Genomic DNA, 20,768 nt, shown 5'->3' with positions numbered 1-20,768 from the left:
GACAGAGACAGGGGGGCAGGGACAGAGAGAGAGGGAGACACAGAATCCGAAGCAGGCTCCAGGCTCCCAGCTGTCAGCACAGAGCCCGCCGCGGGGCTCAAACTCACAGATCATGAGATCATGACCTGAGCTGAAGTCGGACGCCCAACCGACTGAGCCACCCAGGTGCCCTAATTTTTTTTAATTTTTAAATGGGATTCAGATTTAGCCAGATGAATAGTTTGTGTAAAGGACTTAGGCATAATTCTTTGCATAAAATACAACTCAATACATTTTAAAATATAACTCAATAAATTTTAGTTTAATCAGATCATCAAAGTAGTATGACTGTGCACTATCTGCTGAAAAAATGTGATTAGCCTTATTACATAAAAATTTTTTTTGAACTATATTAAGTGCAAAGGTGACGTTGGTAAATATATTGTATCAGGCTTTTCTAGTTGTTAAGGACTCTGAGGTTGTCTCCATTACTTTGGGTGATGGGACTTGTAGAGTTAGGAAACAGAAAATGGCTCCAACGACATAAGTTTCATATTCTTTTTTTTTTTTTTTTAATGTTTTATTTATTTTTGAGAGAGAGAGAGAGCGCGCGCGCGCGCGCGCGCGCTTGAGTGGGGGAGGGACAGAGAGAAAGGAGACAGAATCTGAAGCAGGCTCCAGGCTCCGCACTGTCAGCAGGCCCCAACCCACAAACTGTGAGATCAGGACCTGAAGTCATATGCTTAACTGACTGAACCGCCCAGGTGCCCCCAGGCAATCTTGTAATCCTTTAGTTGCCTTGGTTAAAAAATAGAAATGGTGAAACTTTTTGTTCTTTGTCCTGTCTAAGCAGATTGTGTTCGTTCAACAAATACTGGTTACGCACCTTTCTAGCTCAAATGCTAGACTGAGCAGATCATATTGCTTTTCTCTTGAAGAATTCACATTATAGTATAAGGCAGAGCCACCTTACATCATCTCTGGAACAAGGCTGGTAATAAATTTAAAAAATATATGAGTCTGTAATAAGTGCCCTATCAGTTTTACAGTCAAAACACTATAGGAGTTTGGAGAGAGAAATCTTATCTCCCTGGGGTAATTCATGTATTCAGCAAACATTATTTATAATTGTGTGAATTTTTTTAATGGCTATAACAAACAGCATATGAAAATGCTTATGTAAATAGATTTAAAAAGTGGATTATAATATAGTTGTGAGTATAATGTTATATACAATGTTTAAAAAATGCATTAAAAAAAAAAAAAGGCCAGGGAGAAAAACACCAAAATAGTAACAAGTAGTTGTATCAGGTCAATTTGAGAAGGCTGGGAGGGAGGAAGGTAGATGGATTTAAAAATATATTTTTTAAAGAAGATATAGTGGCAGTTTCAAAATTTTAAAAACAGCTGTTCTAGAGGTCCTGCTCTGGGTGATGGAGACAGCAATGAAATAGAAATAACAATAGGAAAGGTAATAGATACCAGCATTTATTGGTATATAATAGTCCTCCTTGGGGGAGGGGAACTAGTTGGTAGAGGGCTAGTGTTAGAAGGAGACTATTACATAACAGCTTTTGAATTTGGCTCAGGTCATGATCTCACAGTTCAGTTGTTCATCTCGTGAGATCAAGCCCTGCATCGGGCTCTGAGCTGACAGCACAGAGCCTTCTTAGGATTCTCTCTCTCCTCTCTCTCTCTGCCTTACCCCCTGCTTGAGGGCTTGCTCGCTCTCTCTCTCTCTTAAATAATGTTTAAGTAAACATGTAACTAATAAATTGAGAGTTTACTTTCGCTCTGTAATTGCTTCACAGTATCCCATTTAATGGGTTGTTATTAACCAGTTCCTATACTGATTCTTTGTTATTATATAAAGTGCTGTGATGAATAACTTTGTACCTATGTCACTTTGTACTTCTACACAACATCTGTAAGATAGGTTCCTAAAAGTAGAATTGCTGGGTCAGTGTATTTGGGTTTGTAATTTTGATAAATATAGATCAGTGGACTAAAACCATAGCCACCTGGGGGACTTTGTCAGTGTTGTTAGGTTTGTCCCCCTCAATGCCTGGGAGGTTTGTTTTTTTGTTTTTGTTTTTGTTTTTTTAATTTTTCTATGTATCTGTGATGGGGTTCAGTTATCTTTATATTTTTAAGTTCCTAGGGTGATTCTGATGTTTACCCCCAGAAGGAAGAGGAAGTTGGACCTTTGTAAAATGGAATGTGGTACAAAAAAGCATATCTAATTTTAAAACAAAAGAGCAGCTCTTTCTGCTCATGGGTCCCATCCCTGTGCTTTAATGAAAACACCTTTTTCCTTTGCAAAAAGAAAACACAAAATATAAAAGAATGTAGGCTAACTGTGGGGCTCAGAAAGGCAGCACGCTGCCAGTTAATACAGAAGCATGCCAGTGGCTGCTTTAATCTGCATGTTCGGATTACTACTATCTCCAGCATCTTCCCCTCCCATGGTATTATGGGATATGCAAGCATTGTAAGAGGAATATGTTAGTATTTCAAGTACGGATTAAGGGATGCAGTAGAAGTCATGGTTAGCAGAGTTTGGTATGTCACCAAGGAAATGAGTATGTGAAATATACGATTTTGTACAGCCTGTGGAAATTGAAGACTGCATAGCACTTAAACTGTTGCTCTGGGTTAGGCTGAGCCAAGTAGGAAATGTAACTGCTTAGAAGTAATTTAAAACACAACAAAACATTGAAGGCTTATTTTGTTCTAGCATCTGTGCTAAGTGAAGTTAGTAGTATAGAAATAAATCACAGTAGTAATAACTACCAATACTTATTGGGCATTGAGTATGTACGAGGCATTATGCTGAGAGTTTTACAAGTATTTTCTTATTCATTCATTCATTCATTCATTCATTCATTCATTCATTTTCAAAGTGTATGCTCACATGCGAGCAGGAGACGGGGAGAGAGAAAGAATCTTAAGCAGGCTCCACACTCAGCACAGAGCTCGATGTGGGACTTGATCCTTGACCCTGGGATCACGACCTGAACAGAAATCAAGAGTTGGTCACTCAATTGACTGAGCCACAGGTGCCCCAAGTATTTTCTCATTGAATCCTAATCCTAGGAACTGTAGGGGCTATTACATTCCTATTTAACAGTTGAGATGGGGCACCTGGGTGGCTCAGTCAGTTAAGCATCGGACTCTTGATTTCGGCTCAGGTCATGATTTCACGGGTGGTGAGTTCAAGCCCCACATTGGACTCTGCACTGACAGTGTGGAGCCTGCTGGGGATTCTCTCTCTCTGCCCCTCCGCCACTCACGCATGTGCTTCTCTCTCTCTCAAATACATAAACTTAAAAAAAAATTAACAGTTGAGAAAAATGAGTTTCATAGATGTTAAATAAATAACTTGCCAAAGGTCACACATGTATCTACTTCATAAGATTAAAGGTTAACAAATGGTATTTAGAACAGTGCCTGGTACATAATAAATGCTCAAAAATATTAGTTGCTATTATTATTATTATTATTATTATTACTGAAGTACAGAGGAAATACCAGTTATCCCTTGCCTAGGGCATATGTCACAGAAGAAAAATATGAATAGAATTTCTCTTGGGAAAGACAGATATTCCAGCTAGAAGAAACAGTTGTAAAGGGATTGGTAGCCTGATTTGGCTACCGCATAATGTACTTGGTGGTAAAATGGTAGAAGAGGATGAGAAATGAAAGAAGGCATCATGGGAGGGTGGGGCAGAGAGCTATTGAGCTATTTTGAAAGGATGTGCATAACTCATTTTAGGCAGGGGGGTTAGGAACATTTCAAGCAAAGATACAACATGTAAAAAGGCATAGAAACATTGTTACAGTTATCTACTGCTGTGCAGTAAACTACCCCAAAATTAAATGATTTGAAACAACTATTTGCCCACGGTTCTTTGAGTCCTCTGTTTGGACTAGGCTTAGCTAGGTAATTCTGGTCTCACTGGGCCAGTCACTCATGTGGCTGCAGTCATTTCGTGATGCCACTGGGGCAGAATAGTCTAAGATGGCTTCTCTCACATGTCTGATTTTGATGATGACTATTGGCTGGGCTTCCCCTGGCAGCAGAGAGTTGCAAGAGAACAGAAGCTGCAAGGGTTCTTGAGGCCTAGGTATGGAAGTCACACAGTGTCACCCCTACCACATTCTGTCAGGTAAAACAAGTCACAAGGCTAACCTAGATGCAATGGGAGGGAAAAGACACTGCCTCTTGATGTGAAAGGACCTGCAAAGAATTTGTGGCCTTCCCTGACTCCCCCAAATCTACCACAGATGGAAAAGGTCAGGATGAGTTTAGGATATATTACTTAGGCTTCTTTGGCCTTTTCTGTAGCCTAAGTAGCATTTCCTCCAAAGTTAATTATACACTGTAATTTAATCACCTTTATTACCTGGCCCTGAGCTCTGTTTCTCTAACAGTGGTGTGGAGAATTCCTCAGGATCCTGATTTTAGTAATAAACCAGGATTATGTGGATTATGTGTTATTAACACATTATTTGTTAGTATTAAATACCTCACTGTTAAAAGTTTTTAAGCATTTTAATGTTCTACCATATAAGACCTTTTTTAAAGTTTATTTTAATAATTGCTATACCCACGTGGGGCATGACCTCACAACCCTGAGATTATGAGTCACATGTTCTTCCTACCGAGTCAGCCAGGTGCCCCAGCAACCATATAAAATCATTTTTTTAAAGCACTTGATTTTTTTTTTTTTGGTAATTACTGTTTTTTAAAATAATATCTACACACAGCATGGGGCTCGAACCCACAACCCCAAGGTCAAGAGTCATGTGCTCTACCAACTGAGCCAGCCAGATGCCCCTATAAGATCTTGACCAATTTTTTAAATCTCAGGTAAATTACTTTATTTGTATTCTGCACAAGTTGACAGAATGATCTGAGACCCTGAATTAGATTCTGAATTGATGTTTTTACCTCTTTATTCAACTAGCTTTTACCAGTACCCAGCAGATACAAATGTGATTTCCTCTGAGTTATGTTAGTTTATAATCCTCTGTGGTTTGCTATTTAATTCTGCTTTCCATTCTGAAGGACTTCTTAGCCTTTGTTCATTAATCATAGGAAACAGTTGTGCAACATGCCTTGACATTAACTTGAACATCTAAAATTAGTCTTGCTACAATCAGTGGTTGGGAACAATGTTTCAGTAGTTTGTGACATGTGTTAAGTAGACATTGCAAGATTGGAAGGAACTCCCTAGAAAAAAGTAAGTGACTTGTGTGTGTGTGCGCGCATGTACCTATGTATATACACAATTAAAGTTCCATTTGATAAATTACATCTGTTAGTACAAATGCATCATAAGCATCTTTGCTTGTGCACTGTGCTGTTTAATTATTTCAGAAGAAAATGTATATTGAAAACTTGGTATGTTAGAATGGATTTTCTGCATGTTTGTTTTGTGATTTTCATTTTTAAAGGAATATTTCAAGTGAATGGCTTTTTTCTTTTCCTATTCAGAAGTTATAGAAACTCATTCACAAAAAATGACATCTTGGTTGTATGAATGTCTTTGTGAAGCTGAACTTGCACAGTATTATCCTCATTTTACTGCCCTTGGTCTTCAAAAAATAGATGAATTAGCCAAGGTTACAATGAAGGACTATTCCAAATTGGGAGTCCATGACATGAATGACCGCAAACGTCTCTTCCAACTTATCAAAATCATTAAGATTATGCAGGAAGAAGATAAAGCAGTCAGTAGCCCAGAGCATCCTCTTCAGACAAACAGCCTGTACATTAAGCCTCAGGAATCCAGATCTGGCCCTCGCAGACAACTGCATTTTGATTCTCCTGCTGACAACAAAGACAGAACTACCAGCAACAACGGGCTTGAAATGTGCAGGTTATCAGATTCTTCTGTAAACAAACAGAAGTCTAGTTACCTAAAAGTGCTCCAACGCATGCTGCCGGCTGATTCCCAACACCATACAAAAACAAGAATTCGGAATGCCACAGCTGCTGGTTCCTATGTGCAAACAGAAACTAACACTTCACTCTTTTCATCAAATCACTTTTCTCCAATACTGGGGGATTATGATATTCCCGTTATTCAAAGAGTCCCTCATGTTTCAGAGTATAACTATGGAATCCCTCAGTCCTGTATCAGGTAATAATTTATTATCTTTTTTGGGGGTGTGGGGGAGACAGAGGCAACGGCAAGCCTCTCCATGACTGAGAGCAACAGCTTCTTAGATATAGAAAGTTATAGTGAACAACTTTTGCAGCAACAATAGAAGTAGTTTGATGGGGGGAAGTTCATGAGGAATTGGGACTTTCCAGATGGGAGAAAAATGATATTGTTCATGTATGTTCAAGCTGCTGCTTGCCAGGATCTATTATTCCGTAGCAAACCTATTTCTATTGTTTATTATACTGTAACATGATACATCTAGTGCATCTTTGAAGGTAAAATAGTTAACTGGCATTCTGTAATGGAAAGAGTGTGTGTGTGTGTGTGTGTGTGTGTGTGTGTGTGTGTGTGTGTGTCTGTGTGTTCCACAGGATTTTTTTTTTAAGGCTATCAAATTCACTTCAACCAGGAGACATAAAGCTTAGTTAAAAACAAAGAGCATGTAGTTGGATTAAGTAGATCTTGGGTGCAGTTAGCTTACCTACACACGTTGAAATAGGGTCCTGAATTTGAGTGCTTTCTTCAGTTCCAGCCCTGGAAGAACATGATTTTGGTAATTACAAAAGAGTAAGACACTTTTGATGCACTTGCGACTTTGAGAGTCAAGGTGACAGTAAGTTATTTTCACCTAGTGCTTTAAGTTAAATGTTGAAATGTCCCTAAGAGCTAAAATATTGACTAATCCCTAATACCAGCATTGGTATGATAGAAAACATATTCTTTTAAAAATAACATGTCTTGGTTGTTTTGTTATTGTAAAAGTTGCACATAGGGAGTTATAGAGAAACAAAATACCTTTTTTTTTTTTTTTTAATGTTTATTTATTTTGGAGAGAGTCACAGTGAGAGTGGTAGAGGAGCAGAGAGACAGGGAAACACAGAATCTGAAGCAGGCTCCAGGCTCTGAGCTGTCAGCACAGATCCCAACATGGGGCTCAAACCCATGCAACGGTGACATCATGACCTGAGCCAAAATTGGACGCCCAGCTGACTGAGCCACCCAGGTGCCCCCAACAAAATACATTCTTAAGCCACATTTTCTCTTTCTTTCTTTCTTTCTTTCTTTCTTTCTTTCTTTCTTTCTTTCTTTCTTTCTTTTCTCTTCTTTTCTTTTCTTTTCTTTTCTTTCCTTTTCTTTTCCTTTTCTTTTCCTTTTCTTTTCCTTTTCTTTTCCTTTTCTTTTCCTTTTCTTTTCCTTTTCTTTTCCTTTCCTTTTCCTTTCCTTTTCCTTTCCTTTTCCTTTCCTTTTCCTTTCCTTTTCCTTTCCTTTTCCTTTCCTTTTCCTTTCCTTTTCCTTTCCTTTTCCTTTCCTTTTCCTTTCCTTTTCCTTTCCTTTTCCTTTCCTTTTCCTTTCCTTTTCCTTTCCTTTTCCTTTCCTTTTCCTTTTCCTTTTCCTTTTCCTTTTCCTTTTCCTTTTCTTTTCTTTTCTTTCTCTCTTTTTTTCTCTTCCTTCCTTCCTTCAAGCTATTATTCATACCTTAAAAGAAGGTATACATTTAGATCTGGCCTTATATTGGCTAAGCTTTCAGAGAATCTCATAAGCAACCAGTTCTTTTATTCCAAAGGAAAATAGAAGACCCAATTTTACAGGTAAAAGTACTTTTAGTAATTTGAAATACATAATGAATTTTATAGTGTTTCTGAAAACTTTATTTGGTTTAGCAGAGCACAGAGTAACATACAGCACTCTTTAACTTTTTTTAAGGTTTATTTTGAGAGACAGAGCTTGTGCACATGTGTGCACGTGCAAGCCGGGGTGAGGCAGAGAGTGAGGGAGAGAGAGAGAATCCCAAGCAGGCTCCACACTCATCATGGAGCCCAGTGTGGGCTCGATTTCACAAACCATGAGATCATGACCTGAGCTGAAATCAAGAGTCCACACTTAACCAACTGAGCCACCCAGGTGTCCCTCTTTTCTTTTAATTGTTAGAGAACTAGACTGTTGATGACTATCAAAGCCAGGATTATTAATGTCCTATTGGTTAGCTCTGAGGTGAAAGAACAGATATTTTCTTGAATGTTAGTCTTTTTTTGAACAATACATGAAGATCTAAGTTGGAATTATTTATAAATAAAGACACTGCTTTGCATTATTTATTTGGATAAAATGAGTATTTTAGTTTAAATAGGCTCTTTCATTTAGTTGGCTCATATTAAGTACATCTCTTCCAGGCCTGATTCTCGATATAAAGATAATTAGGATATATGGAGGCTCTTAGTTTCTTAGGGTGCAGGGTGAGTAGGAATATAAACAACCATACGGTGAGATAAGTGCTCTTATAGAGGTTTATACATGACAGACCCAGAGCAAAAGCTATTCCATTGAGCTTTCTTACTTTTTATATATCATTATTTTATATTTTATCACTCTTCCTACTCTTTAGTAGAGAAGTAGAGATTTTAAAAAGTACATTTTACCCAGTAATCCTCATACTGTCTTTTCACCCAAATGTTTCTAAGTAGGGGTCAGGGTTTCAGAACTCTGAGAAACTCCCTCATGAACTTAAGGCTTGCTGTTAGGATGTCATCTTGTCCAAAGAGCATTCTCTTCAGGTGCCTCAAATCAAGTAAGCTCAGAATACATTACTGGTCTCAGGTTTTTTTTTAAGCTTATTTATTTATTTTGAGAGAGAGTGTATGTGTGTGTACTCAGAGGAGGGACAGAGAGAAAAAGGGAGAGAGAGAATCCTAAGCAGGCCCTGTGCTGTTAGCACAGAGCCTGATGCGGGGGTCAAACTCACAAACCATGAGATCATGATCTGAGCCAAGATCAAGAGTCAGATGCTAAACCAGCTGAACCACCCAGGCCCCCCTGGTCTCAGAATTTTAATAAAAGTTTAATGCATTTAGAAAACTAGTTGCCCTGACTTATTTAAGATTTTAAATAGACCTAACTCCAGCTGTCTGAACTCTTTTCATGTCAGATAGATACAGCTTATTTCTTCTAGGGAACACTGGGCATTAAAAAACCAGAGCCTTTTAGGGGCACCTGGGTGGCTCAATTGGTTGAGCATCCATCTTTGGCTCAGGTCATGATCTCATAGTTCATGAGTTTGAGCCCACCATTGGGCTTTGTGCTGACAGCTCAGAGCCTGGGGTCTGCTTCGAATTCTTTGTCTCCCTCTCTCTCTGCCCCTCCCTGCCTGAGCTCTGTCTCTCTCTCCCTTAAAAAAGAATAAACATTACAAAAATTAAAAAAACGGGTGCCTGGGTGGCTCAGTCGGTTGAGCGTCTGACTTCGGCTCAGGTCATGATCTCACGGTTCGTGGGTTCAAGTCTTACGTTGGGCTCTGTGCTGACAGCTCAGAGCCTGGAGCCTGCTTTGGATTCTGTGTCTCCCTCTCTGCTCCTCCCCCACTCATGCTCTGTCTCTCTCTCAAAAATAAACATTAAAAAAAAAATTTAAAAACAGAGCATTTTAGGAGAAAAGCAGTCACTCCTTTTTGCCCCTTGAACTTGAAAACCAGTTTTTGACCACGTGACCCATCTAGAGTCCCTAGTCAATTTTTAAAAAATTTTTAAATGTTTTATTTATTTTGATAGAGACAGAGAATGAGCAGGGCAGGGGCAGAGAGGGAGGAAGACACAGAACCTGAAACAGGCTCCAGGCTCTGACAGCTCAGAGCCTGACACAGGGCTCAAACTCATGAACTGCGAGATCACGACCTGAGCCAAAGTCAGGCGCGCAACCGACAGCCACCCAGGCACTGTCAGTCCCTAGTCAATTTTTAAAAAGACATTTTCTGTTCCCCTTGATTAACTTTGTATGATTAAGTTATTAATATCCCCCAACAACTAGAGATTTTGACACAGGCCCTTGTTAAAAAATAATGCATTAAAATTTTGTTTTTCTTGTTAAAAAAAAATTGAGCATATGCAGAAGGGAGAATAGAACAGTGAATCCCCCATATGCCCATCATCCACTTTTAGTTGTCAGGATTTTGCCACACTTAACCTCAAAATGGTACATTTTTGTTTTATTCTATTTTATTTTAAGTTTATTTATTTTGAGAGAGCACAAGCAGCAGAGGGGCAGAGAGAGGGAGAGAATCCCAAGCAAGCTCAGTGCTGTCAGCTCAGAGCCTGATGCAGGGCTCAAACCCATGAACTGTGAGATCATGACCTGAGCAGAAACCAAGAGTCAGCTGCTCAATCGACTGAGCCACCCAGGTGCCCCAAAATGGTACATTTAAAAAAATTTGCTCTGGGGCGCCTGGGTGGCGCAGTCGGTTAAGCGTCCGACTTCAGCCAGGTCACGATCTCGCGGTCCGTGAGTTTGAGCCCCGCGTCAGGCTCTGGGCTGATGGCTCAGAGCCTGGAGCCTGTTTCCGATTCTGTGTCTCCCTCTCTCTCTGCCCCTCGCCCGTTCATTATCTGTCTCTCTGTGTCCCAAAAATAAATAAACATTGAAAAAAAATTTTTTTTTAAATTTGCTCTATGTTGGTTAAAAAAAAAGCATGCTTTAAAAGCTTGGAGTTATCTTTTATGCACAATATTAGAAATTTTATTTGCTCCTTTTTATTAATTTTAGATCCTGACAAAAAATAATTTTCCAACCAGTTGGAGGGCTCAGAAAATTGAAATTGATATGAAAGTTATATAGTGAAATATCCTGTGTAAAATCAATTATAAAAGGGTTTTTAGGAGCTATTAATTAAATTCTAAAGTGTAAAGGAAGAGAATAATTTGTCTTGCCAAGACATTCTAAAGTATATAGACCAAAGGCATTGATCCTGTAAACTGCTTTCAAGAATTTTATTTTCTTGTTACTTAGGTTAAGAGGAATTTCTATACAGGTAAATGGTCAGTTCTTAGAGATATGCATATATACCCCCATTAGGCTCAGCAAGTAAAATGATGAATTTTGTATCCCTAGCTCAAGGAGTATTTCATCAAATATTCTAGCTGTTAAGGTTGATAAGTTCACTGAAGCCAGAGCCAGAAAAGAAATGTGTCTGAATAGAAGGGTGATAGTGGTGGGCAGCACCAGTCATAAAATTGTCCTGGGAAGAAAAAAATAGAGGATTGTGTTCTAACAAACACACATCAGGTGACAAAAAGAGGAAGAGCAAGACAAAGGGAGGTACAGAATATACCTGGGAAGAACAGAGGAAAAGTACATTGAAACCTACCACCTAATTCAAGGTATTTAGTAAACCCAGGTATGATTAAAAAAAAAAAAGAAAAAGAAAAAAAATCATTAGAAGTTTTTGGAAGACCACATCTGGAAGTCAGACACACAGTCTTAAAGCTAAAGCAGTTCTTAAGGTTTGGGGGTTGGTTCGTTGTTTTCGGCAGGATAAAGGATGGGGTGGAGTAGGGATAGAGATAGAAATAATCAGGAGGATTTAGTTATTAGAACTTTCTGTACACATAGTATGTATAAAATTACATGTATTTTTAACATTTATTTATTTGGCGGGGTGGGGGGAGGACCAGAGAGAGGGAGACAGGATCTGAAGCAGGCTCCACGCTGTGAGTACAGACCAATGCGGGCTCCAAGTCACAAATGATATCATGACCTGAACTGAAACCAAGAGTTGGCTGCTTAACCCACTAAGCCACCCAGGCACCCCGTGTGATGTTACATATTAGAGTGACAGGGCGCCTGGGGGGCTCAGTCGGTTAAACGTCCTACTTGGGCTCAGGTCATGTTCTTGCCGTCTGTGAGTTTGATCCCCACGTCAGGCTCTGTGCTGACAGCTTAGAGCCTGGAGCCTACTTCAGATTCTGTGCCTCCCTCTCTCTCTGCCCCTCTCCCGCTCACGCTTTGTCTCTCTCTCAAAAATAAACAAACACAAAAAAATTAAAAAAAATAAAGTGTTGACACTGAGCAAGTTTTTTATATATAATATATATGTATAAGGTGTGTGTATATATATTAGGCATAATGTATGTACAAAATAACAAAATGTGCTCATACTTTGACCTCTTAAGTAGTCATCCTATTACTAAAACTTAAAGCCCACTTACAAATATATATCAGACAGAACACCTCAGAGAAAGAGAATCCTTGGACTGAGATGGAGAAAATCAGAGTTTGTGTTCGAAAACGCCCTTTGGGCCTAAGGGAGGTACGTCGTGGAGAAATTAATATTATTACTGTACAAGACAAAGAAACTCTACTTGTTCATGAGAAGAAAGAAGCAGTTGACCTCACACAATATATTCTGCAGGTATGATGCTTTCCTTTTGTGTTTGGAACTAATGTTATCAAGTGTGTCAGTTTGTTGCTTTTCTTTGAATAGCAGCACAGGAATTCTAAAATCCTGTTTTAGCTTTGGGTATTGGCATTCTTTTTTTTTTTTTTAATTTTTTAAGTTTATTTATTTATTTTGAGAAAGAGAGCGGGGAAGGGGCAGAGAGAGGAAGAGAGAGAGAATCCCAAGCAGGCTCCGCATTTTCCGCGCAGAGCCTGATGCGGGGTTCAAACTCACAAACCGCGAGACCATGACCTGAGCCGAAGTCGAGAGTCAGACGCTTAACTGACTGAGCCATACAGGCACCCCGCATTCATTTTTGATGTAAATCATTAATACCCTGGGCCTTCATTAAAAAAATATATAGATAGTGCAGTGGGGGAAACAATAACATAATTTCTGCACTCTAGGGCAATAGAGTTGCATCATACATTCGCTTAACACATTTTACGTGAATGTAATTATACCTATTCGGCAAAAAGTGGGGCCCAAGGGTATAAAAAGAATGTAATGAATTGGTGGTAGATAGGACAGGTCACTGAGGTGTGCCCCAGGGTGACTCTGAGATGATTGCATAGTTAGTCTCAAGTCTTGCCTGTGTCTCACAGTGTGAACTTATTCTGCTGAGTGTGTCTGGAGTTTAATGATGGAGGATATGTTTTTGAGCAACAAGGTTCCAGATTGCCACTCAGCTGCTTATTTCAATTCTCAACTGTCTTTGGGCTTAGATTTAATTTGGTGGAAACTGGACTCTTGAGCAGGCCACTTGGTGAAGGTTAGATTATAGTGTGAGTAAATGTAATCCAGGGATATGGTTTTTACATGTAACTTACAAGGATTTACATAAAACACTGGTAATTTAGACACAAAAAATATTCACTCCCTGCCAGAAAGATCACAAAGAGTCCAAGGACAAAGGCTTGGTATTGAAGGGAACTTACTTAAAGTAGATAGATACCCTTGTAGTAATTCTCCAGTCTCCTATGGAAGCAGCAAGCCCATAGATGGGAGACACCATAATTTGGTACTCTTAAAATGATGAAGCAATTGTAAATAAAACAGAGGATAATCTACCGGATGTTAAGATTTGAGAATTTGGGTCTCTCTTTCTCTGAATCTGCCTCCCTAAACATGCACATTATATTCATTCTTCTTTCTCTCTCTCTTTCTCTTGCCTCAAAACCCAGTGACTGGTAGAGAGAAAAAAGTGGTGAGTAATCTGTTGTGCTAGCATTTCACTTTAGTCAGCTGAGATTTTTACCCTCCTGGAATAAATACGTTAACGCTGAAGTCAAATTAACACTTTCCCCCTCTTTTACACATGCATTGTTCATCTTTTTCTTTGGCTATCAAAATTGAGTTTCACAGCAACGTTCAAAGTAATCCACTGACTCTTTGGGCACTAAATTAGTAGGTCACTGTATAACCAACCCAATCACTTTAACAGCCTTATTGACTGCTGATCAATGCACAATCTATTAGGTCTAGATGGGAGATATTTATTTTGAAGACGGTCTAAATGCCAATTAGTTATAAGGTTATCTAGTTCCATACCTACTTGTAACTGTAGTAATAGCCCTGTCCAGTCACCATCTACCCAAGACATCGTTAATGATGCTTTTGTCACGGTAATTCCCTCAAAGAAGCATCAGCTTATCTTTTGTATTTTTCCATTATCCCCAAACACAATAACCTTCCTTCTTTGTCATTACCATTAGTCAATACTTATTGAATACCCATAGTTTTCATAGCACTTACTCTGCAGTTTGAACTTTGGACCTTTGCTCTCATAGGTCAAAATCCTTACCTATCAATGCTATAATACAAGTGTTGGGAAGGCTTTTACCCCCTTTTCTTTTCTTCAGTGGAAAGAAGTAAAGGGAGGTTCGTAGCAAACATGGCAAATAAATATTGATCCTAGATTCTTTGGGTTTTATTTTTAAGCTTACTTAGGAATTCAGACAATAGGTTTATGTATCCATTTAATTAAATGTCCTATCCTTTCAAATCTTCTTTTGTTACTTAGTATATATGATCATATACATGTAGTATGCTGTCTTACCATTAAATTTTATATCAACATAATGTGTGAAAGGACAAGGAAACAAATGTGTATGTTTCATTCCAATTTCTTAAATAAAGAAACATATATAGAAAAAAGATGGTACTGAAATAAACCAAAAAGTCAATAGTGGCTCTCTCTGTGTAGTAAGATGTATAGGCAATTTGATTTTCTTCTCTGTTGTTTTCCATGTTTTTAAAATTTTCTATAATCAGCATGTTACTTTTATATAAAAAGTAAAAACTTTTGAGTAAGATAGAGTCACCTATTTCAAAATCAAAACATACAAAAAGGTATGCAGTGAAGTATCCTGCTAACCCCATTTCCTCCTTGAAGGCAACCACTATTACCTGTTGTATCTTTCCAGAGAAATTCTATAAATATACATGTTACTTTTATAATCTGAAAAAATTTTATTTAAAAAATAAATTATGGAACTCCGATCATACCAAGGCTAAAGTGAGTATTAATCCAACCTAATTGATAAAGTGTGATCAAATGAAAGTATCTGTGATGCAAAGAATATTATGGATTATATATATATATGTATATATTGTGCTAGCATTTATTATATTTATATAATAGCATTATTATAATTAACATATATAACATATGTAACATGTTAATTAGAATAATCTTGCATGTTCATATATCTTTCATTAAGGATACTTACAGAAGTACTGGAAAAATCAATACCTAAATCCTCTTGGAAGGAAAGATACTAATCCCTTTAATCAATAAGTGTTTTTTAAGGTGTTTACTCAGGAGCTGAAGTTATTCACAAGCACTCATAGAAGGAGATGAAGAATAGCCATATATTCAATGAAGTAAAAGAAAATTTTTTAAAACTCCCACGTTTACTTGTTTTCACTTTTTTATTTTCCTGAGAAACACCAAAAAATATATTTTAGAAATATATTTTACTTTTTATTATCACCGTTTTCAAGTTTATTAAAAAATATAAAGAACCTCTATGTACCTATCACCCAGATTCAACAGTTAGAAACATTTTATTCTTAAAAACATCACATATTTTGGGGCACCTGGGTGGTTCAGTTGGTTAAACGTCTGACTTTGGCTCGGGTCATGATCTCGCAGTTCATGGGTTTCAGCCCTGCGTGGGGCTCTGTGCTGACAGCTCAGAGCCTGGAGCCTGCCTTCGGATTCTGCGTGTCCCTCTCTCTCTGTCCCTCCCATGCTCACTTGCTCTTTCTCTCTCTCTTTCTCTCAAAAATAAATAAAACCAAAAAAAAATTTTTTTAAATCACATTTTATGCCACTAAAAGTTCACAGATTTCTTTATCATGCTGCACAGATTCCTTATTTTCTCACCTCCTAACTTTTGGAGATATCTTCTAACTGATAAATTCATCTTAGTGGCCCCAATTTCTGCTCAGGTACCCTAACAAATTTCTATTCTAATGTAATGGCACACGAAACAGAATCAAATGTGGGTAGAGTGACCTATAATAAATTGCCCCAATTTACTTTGCTGGGTTTTCCCATGCAATTTTTCCTTAACTGGATATTTAGAGCAGGCCCAAGAGGTAGCAGAAGATAGGGCCTCATGTCCCCCTTGTTGTGTATGGACTGCCATTATTACACTACAGTCAAGCTTGAAATTAGGACTTTTACTCAGAGACAGCTGGGCTACCAACATAATAAGCCTCTAAATTTTGTAAGTGATTATGGCTGCTGAATTAAATGCTTTCCAGACCCCTTTTAATAGGGTTATCTATCCTTTTCCAAATTATCATGGTTTTTCATTTGGGAATCATCTTGGACTACTTTTTCTTCCCACCAATCCAGGCCATTAGTTGCCAAATTTCTCATGCGTCCATCTCCTCTTTATTTTCATTGTCATCATCTAATTTAGACCCTTCTTACCTCACCACTAGATTAACAGTGTCCCTGTTCTTAGTCCATTCACAGTGTGCAGTAAGATTAGTCTTCCAGTAAAATGGCTCGGATCATCCCTTCCCTTTGCAAAGTTTTTTGTCTTCCCACTATTTGCTAAATTATATATGAACATTCTGACCTTAAGGCTAGTGTCCCAATACTCATACACCGTAGTCCTAACTCATTATTCTAGCCGCCTATTTCACCTTTCTACCTACAAAATCCTGTATTTCAACATTGAATCTTCCCTGTTCCCTAAAATGTTCCTTGTGTTTTCCTGCTTTGACTATTTGCTCATGTTTTCTTTGTGCCTGGACTCTCTTCCCTGCCTCCATCTATACCTCTCAAATTCCTCTTCTTCCCCTGTGGCCCTTTATCTGTACAGTATTTTTCATAATCTCTTTTCTAATTAGAAGGAACATGTTTTTCTTTTGAATTCTACATGTACTTTATCTCACATTTTTTCTAGCTTAGAGTCATGTGTATACTGTCTGGATTCACACCTTTAGGTGGTCGAGTGGGGTAATGGTAGGGTAATGTCAATATCTTTGGGCCCTTTGAAGTGCCTACTACAGGTACACATGTTACCAGCTGAGCAATACATGTTTATGGAATTAAAAGCTCAGCTGTGTAACCTATGAAATGGAAACCTTCCTCTAGAATTTCCCTAAATTTCAAATATGCTGGCCCTAGCTAGGCTGTGAGGATAATCCCCATAGAATTGAGTTCTCCTGGACCTAAGGAGGATTGGCTTACTCTTGTACTCATCAGTTTACTTCACTTAAGAGAGAACAAAAATTATGTGCCTTAGTTTAAATTATAAGAATATGTCTACAGAGATCTCAAGTAAAAGAAGGCCCTGTCATTTGACAGTTATTGATTGCTCATTTATCTCTAAATTTGTCATAGTCAGTAGTTAAAAACATATTCGCACCTTTCTTATGTGTTAACTAGAATAGTGGTGAAGAAAATCCAGGAAATGTCTCTATAAAAATCACATTTCTTTTTCAGCATGTTTTTTATTTTGATGAAGTCTTTGGTGAGGCATGCACCAACCGGGATGTATACATGAAGACTACTCACCCACTCATTCAGCATATTTTCAATGGGTATGATAGTAATTATTTGCTTCTCTTGCTTCATATTTTCTCTTCTCCATAATCATATTTCTTTATAAACATCACTTACATTTTTCAGTTTTTTAATTAAACATGAATTTGTGTCTTAATCTGGTGAATTTAGACTCTGTTAAAGAGTGCCTTATCTCTATAGGAGTTACCAAGCATTTAGAAATTTTCAGGAAAAATGTTGTTAGCAATATAATTTCATCAAAGTCCTCAGAATAAAAAGGTTTAAGTAGTTATAGTTTGAACTTTTGATAACAGGAATTATGTATTCTGGATATATAGTTCAGTTACCTTTTTCATTGGAGTGGGATAGGTAAGTGACTGTCATCTGTTCTTTATAGATGTATTTTTTTTAATTTTGAAATAATCACACTTTAAATAAACATACAAATGGGATAGAAAAGGCATTAGGGAGCCCCGTCTTATATTCACAATATAGGCATGTATTGATAGAAAATGCCAAATGGTCTGCTATAATCACTGATACCAGAGTATTTTGACTTTTTAATTTTGTTTATTTATTTAAAAAAATTTTTTTAACATTTATTTATTTTCAAGAGACAGAGTGCGAGTGGGGGAAGGGCAGAGAGAGGGGGAGGCACAGAACCTGAAGCAGGCTCCAGGCTCTGAGCTGTCAGCACAGAGCCCCATGCAGGGCTCGAACCCACCAACTGTGAGATCATGACCTGAGCTGAAGTTGGACGCCTGACTGAGCCACCCAGGCACCCCTATTTATTTATTTTTTAAATGAGTTGACTTTTTTTTTTTTTTTTTTTTTTGAGAGAGAGAAAGTGCACACAAGCTGGGGAGGGGCAGAGAGAGTGGGAGAGAGATAACTTTAAGTAGGCTCCACACTGCCAGCATGGAGCCCAATGTGGGACTTCAACTCATAAACAATGAGATCATGACCTGAACTAAAATCAAGAGTCAAATACTTAACTGACTGAGCCACCCAGGTGCCCCAGAGTATTTTGACTTTTTTTTTTTTTTTAAACAATTATTCATTTTTGAGAGACAGAGCTCAAGCAGGGGAGGGGCAGAGAGAGAGGGAGACACAGGATACAAAGCGGGCTACAGGCTCCAAGCTGTCAGCACAGAGCCTGGTGCGGGGCTCGAACCCACGAACGGTGAGATCATGACCTGAGCCGAAGTTGGATGCTTAACCAACTGAGCCACCCAGGTGCCCCTTGACTTTATTAAAAATAATTTTTATAACTTTAAAAATATTGAGGTATAATTCACATACAGTTAGATGTACAGATCTTAAGAAGTATTCAAGTTTCATGAGTTTTAGTAGTTGTATATATCCAAGTAACCAATACCTTGAACAAGATACAGAACATTTCCGTTACCCCAGAAAGTTCTCTTGTGTCCCCTTTTAGTTAACCTCCACCTCTACCCTCAGGTCTTATATAACCACTGACCTGCTTTCTGTCACTATATATTTGTTTCGCCTGTTCTAGAATGTCACAGAAATAGAATCATTCCCATATATGTTCTTTTATGCTTGGCTTCTTTGGCTTAGCATAATGTTTTTTGATATTAGTACATGTATCTGTAGTTTTTATTACTAATATTCCTTTCTATGAATATACCATAATATGTCCATTCTCCTGTTGATGGATATTTGGGTTGTTTCCAGTTTTGGACTATTATGAATAAAGCTGTACGAACATTCTTGTACAAGTCTTTGATTCTTGGACATGTTTTCATTCATCTTGGGTGAAACCTAGACATGGAATTTCTGGGTCTTAGGATATGTGTGTGTTTATAAGAAAGTGTCAAACAGTTTTTCTCACACCATTTTGTATTCTCAACAGCAATGTGTGTGAATTGCATTTCTACATCCTCACCATATTTGGTATTGTCAGTCTTATTTTAGCCAATCTAATAGGTATGTAACTTTATCTCATTGTGCTTTGAATTTGAATTTCAAAATGCCTAATGGTACTGAGAATCTTTTCATGTGCTTATTGCCATTCAGATACCTTCATTTGCCCCTTTGTTTGTCTGTTTTCTTTTTATTGTTGTTTAATAGCAGTCATTAAAATTTTTTTAATTCTAAGTAGGCTGAAAAAGTGAAATGCCTTTCAGGTTTGATTTCTTATATATCAAATTTAGGGAGTACTTTTTAAGAGAGCAAGTTTGTAAAGTTAGAATTTGAATGTTAGGACAGTACCAGTTAAAAAATAAGAGAGCTACAAGTTAAGTGCATCTATTATGCAAAGTGTAATAAGAGATTTTTCATGCCCATATTGTTGTTTTTCAAAAAGATCATCACTAAAATGTTCAGAAGATAAGGTAGATATTATTCTTTACTCTCATTCTGCTAAATCTTTTTTTTTTATTTTAGAGAGAGCATGAGCAGGGGGGAGAGGGGGAGGGGGGGAGAGAGAGAGGGAGAGAGGGAGAGAGAGAGAGAGAGAGAGAGAGAATGAGAGAGAATCTTAAGCAGGTTCCACACTTAGTGTGGACCCCAGCACAGGGCTTGATCCCAGGATCCTGGGATCATGACTTCAACAGAAATCAAGAGTCAGCCACTCAATCCACTGAGCCACCCAGGTGCCCCTCATTCTACTAAATCCTCTGCAATGTGTTTACATTTTCCTCCATTAATCGTTTCCTATCTGTGCCTCTGCTAGTGCATTCAAATGCCCATACTACTGGGAGCCTGGATTCAAAAGACAAGGAGTACCCGGTCTCTGCTCAAACAGCTTAAATCTGATTAGCTACCATCTCTTTATTCTTACACTTATATGGTTCCTTTGCTGTTGTCCTATTACTGGTTCTTGGGTTTCTTTCTGGCTTCAGGCCTCTTTCTTCATGTTCTTCTCTCTGCCCACCTCCAGTGTTCCCTTACTTCTGTGTGTTCACAGACTTTTTTTCTTACTGCAAGTAGCTACTTTTATCATTAATCTCCATGCAATTTCCTGTTCAAGAGTCTGCAATAGCTGCTTATTACTTAACATTATGTTCATTTTCTACTCTGTACTACATAGTTGAGCCTCCAATACTCAGGTAATCTTGGCCTCTAGCTCCTCCAAAAACATGCGGTGATTGGCAGGATAGTTTCCCAGCTCTCCTCTGCACCTTTTATTCTGCAGTTCTTCACACTCATACCCATGCACATACCCACCCTACATGCAAGAATAGTGATTCTTACTTAGAACCACATGGTGTCAGAGATAGAAGGGATCTTAGAAATCAAGTAACTAATTAATTTATTAATGAAAGTGAAAACTGAGGCTCTTAGAAAAACCCTTCTGTGAGTCCTTCCTCAAATATCTTGCTTATTCACATCTAAACTTCATTAATATTTATATGAGTAG

General features: G+C 38.1%; 1 protein-coding gene across 11 annotated transcripts in view; it reads left to right on the top strand.

The window, feature by feature from the left end:
• Positions 1–20,768, top strand: part of KIF24 (kinesin family member 24) — a 76,265-nt gene that overhangs the window by 19,836 nt on the left and 35,661 nt on the right. For 6 of the 11 annotated variants that reach the window (XM_019816096.3, XM_023242392.2, XM_011288585.3 and 3 more), the window contains 3 exons: positions 5,480–6,128; positions 12,138–12,327; positions 17,324–17,421. In XM_019816096.3, the coding sequence (XP_019671655.2) occupies positions 5,480–6,128; positions 12,138–12,327; positions 17,324–17,421 (937 nt within the window). Of the gene's footprint in view, positions 1–4,749; positions 5,226–5,479; positions 6,129–6,678; positions 6,766–12,137; positions 12,328–17,323; positions 17,422–20,768 lie in introns of those variants that run through there. The other 5 variants (XM_019816100.3, XM_045043532.1, XM_045043530.1 and 2 more) reach the window with 4 other exon arrangements.

Source organism: Felis catus, chromosome D4 (assembly GCF_018350175.1).
Source record: "Felis catus isolate Fca126 chromosome D4, F.catus_Fca126_mat1.0, whole genome shotgun sequence".
Lineage (NCBI taxonomy): Eukaryota > Metazoa > Chordata > Mammalia > Carnivora > Felidae > Felis > Felis catus.
This window is presented reverse-complemented; position numbering and strand designations above follow the sequence as displayed.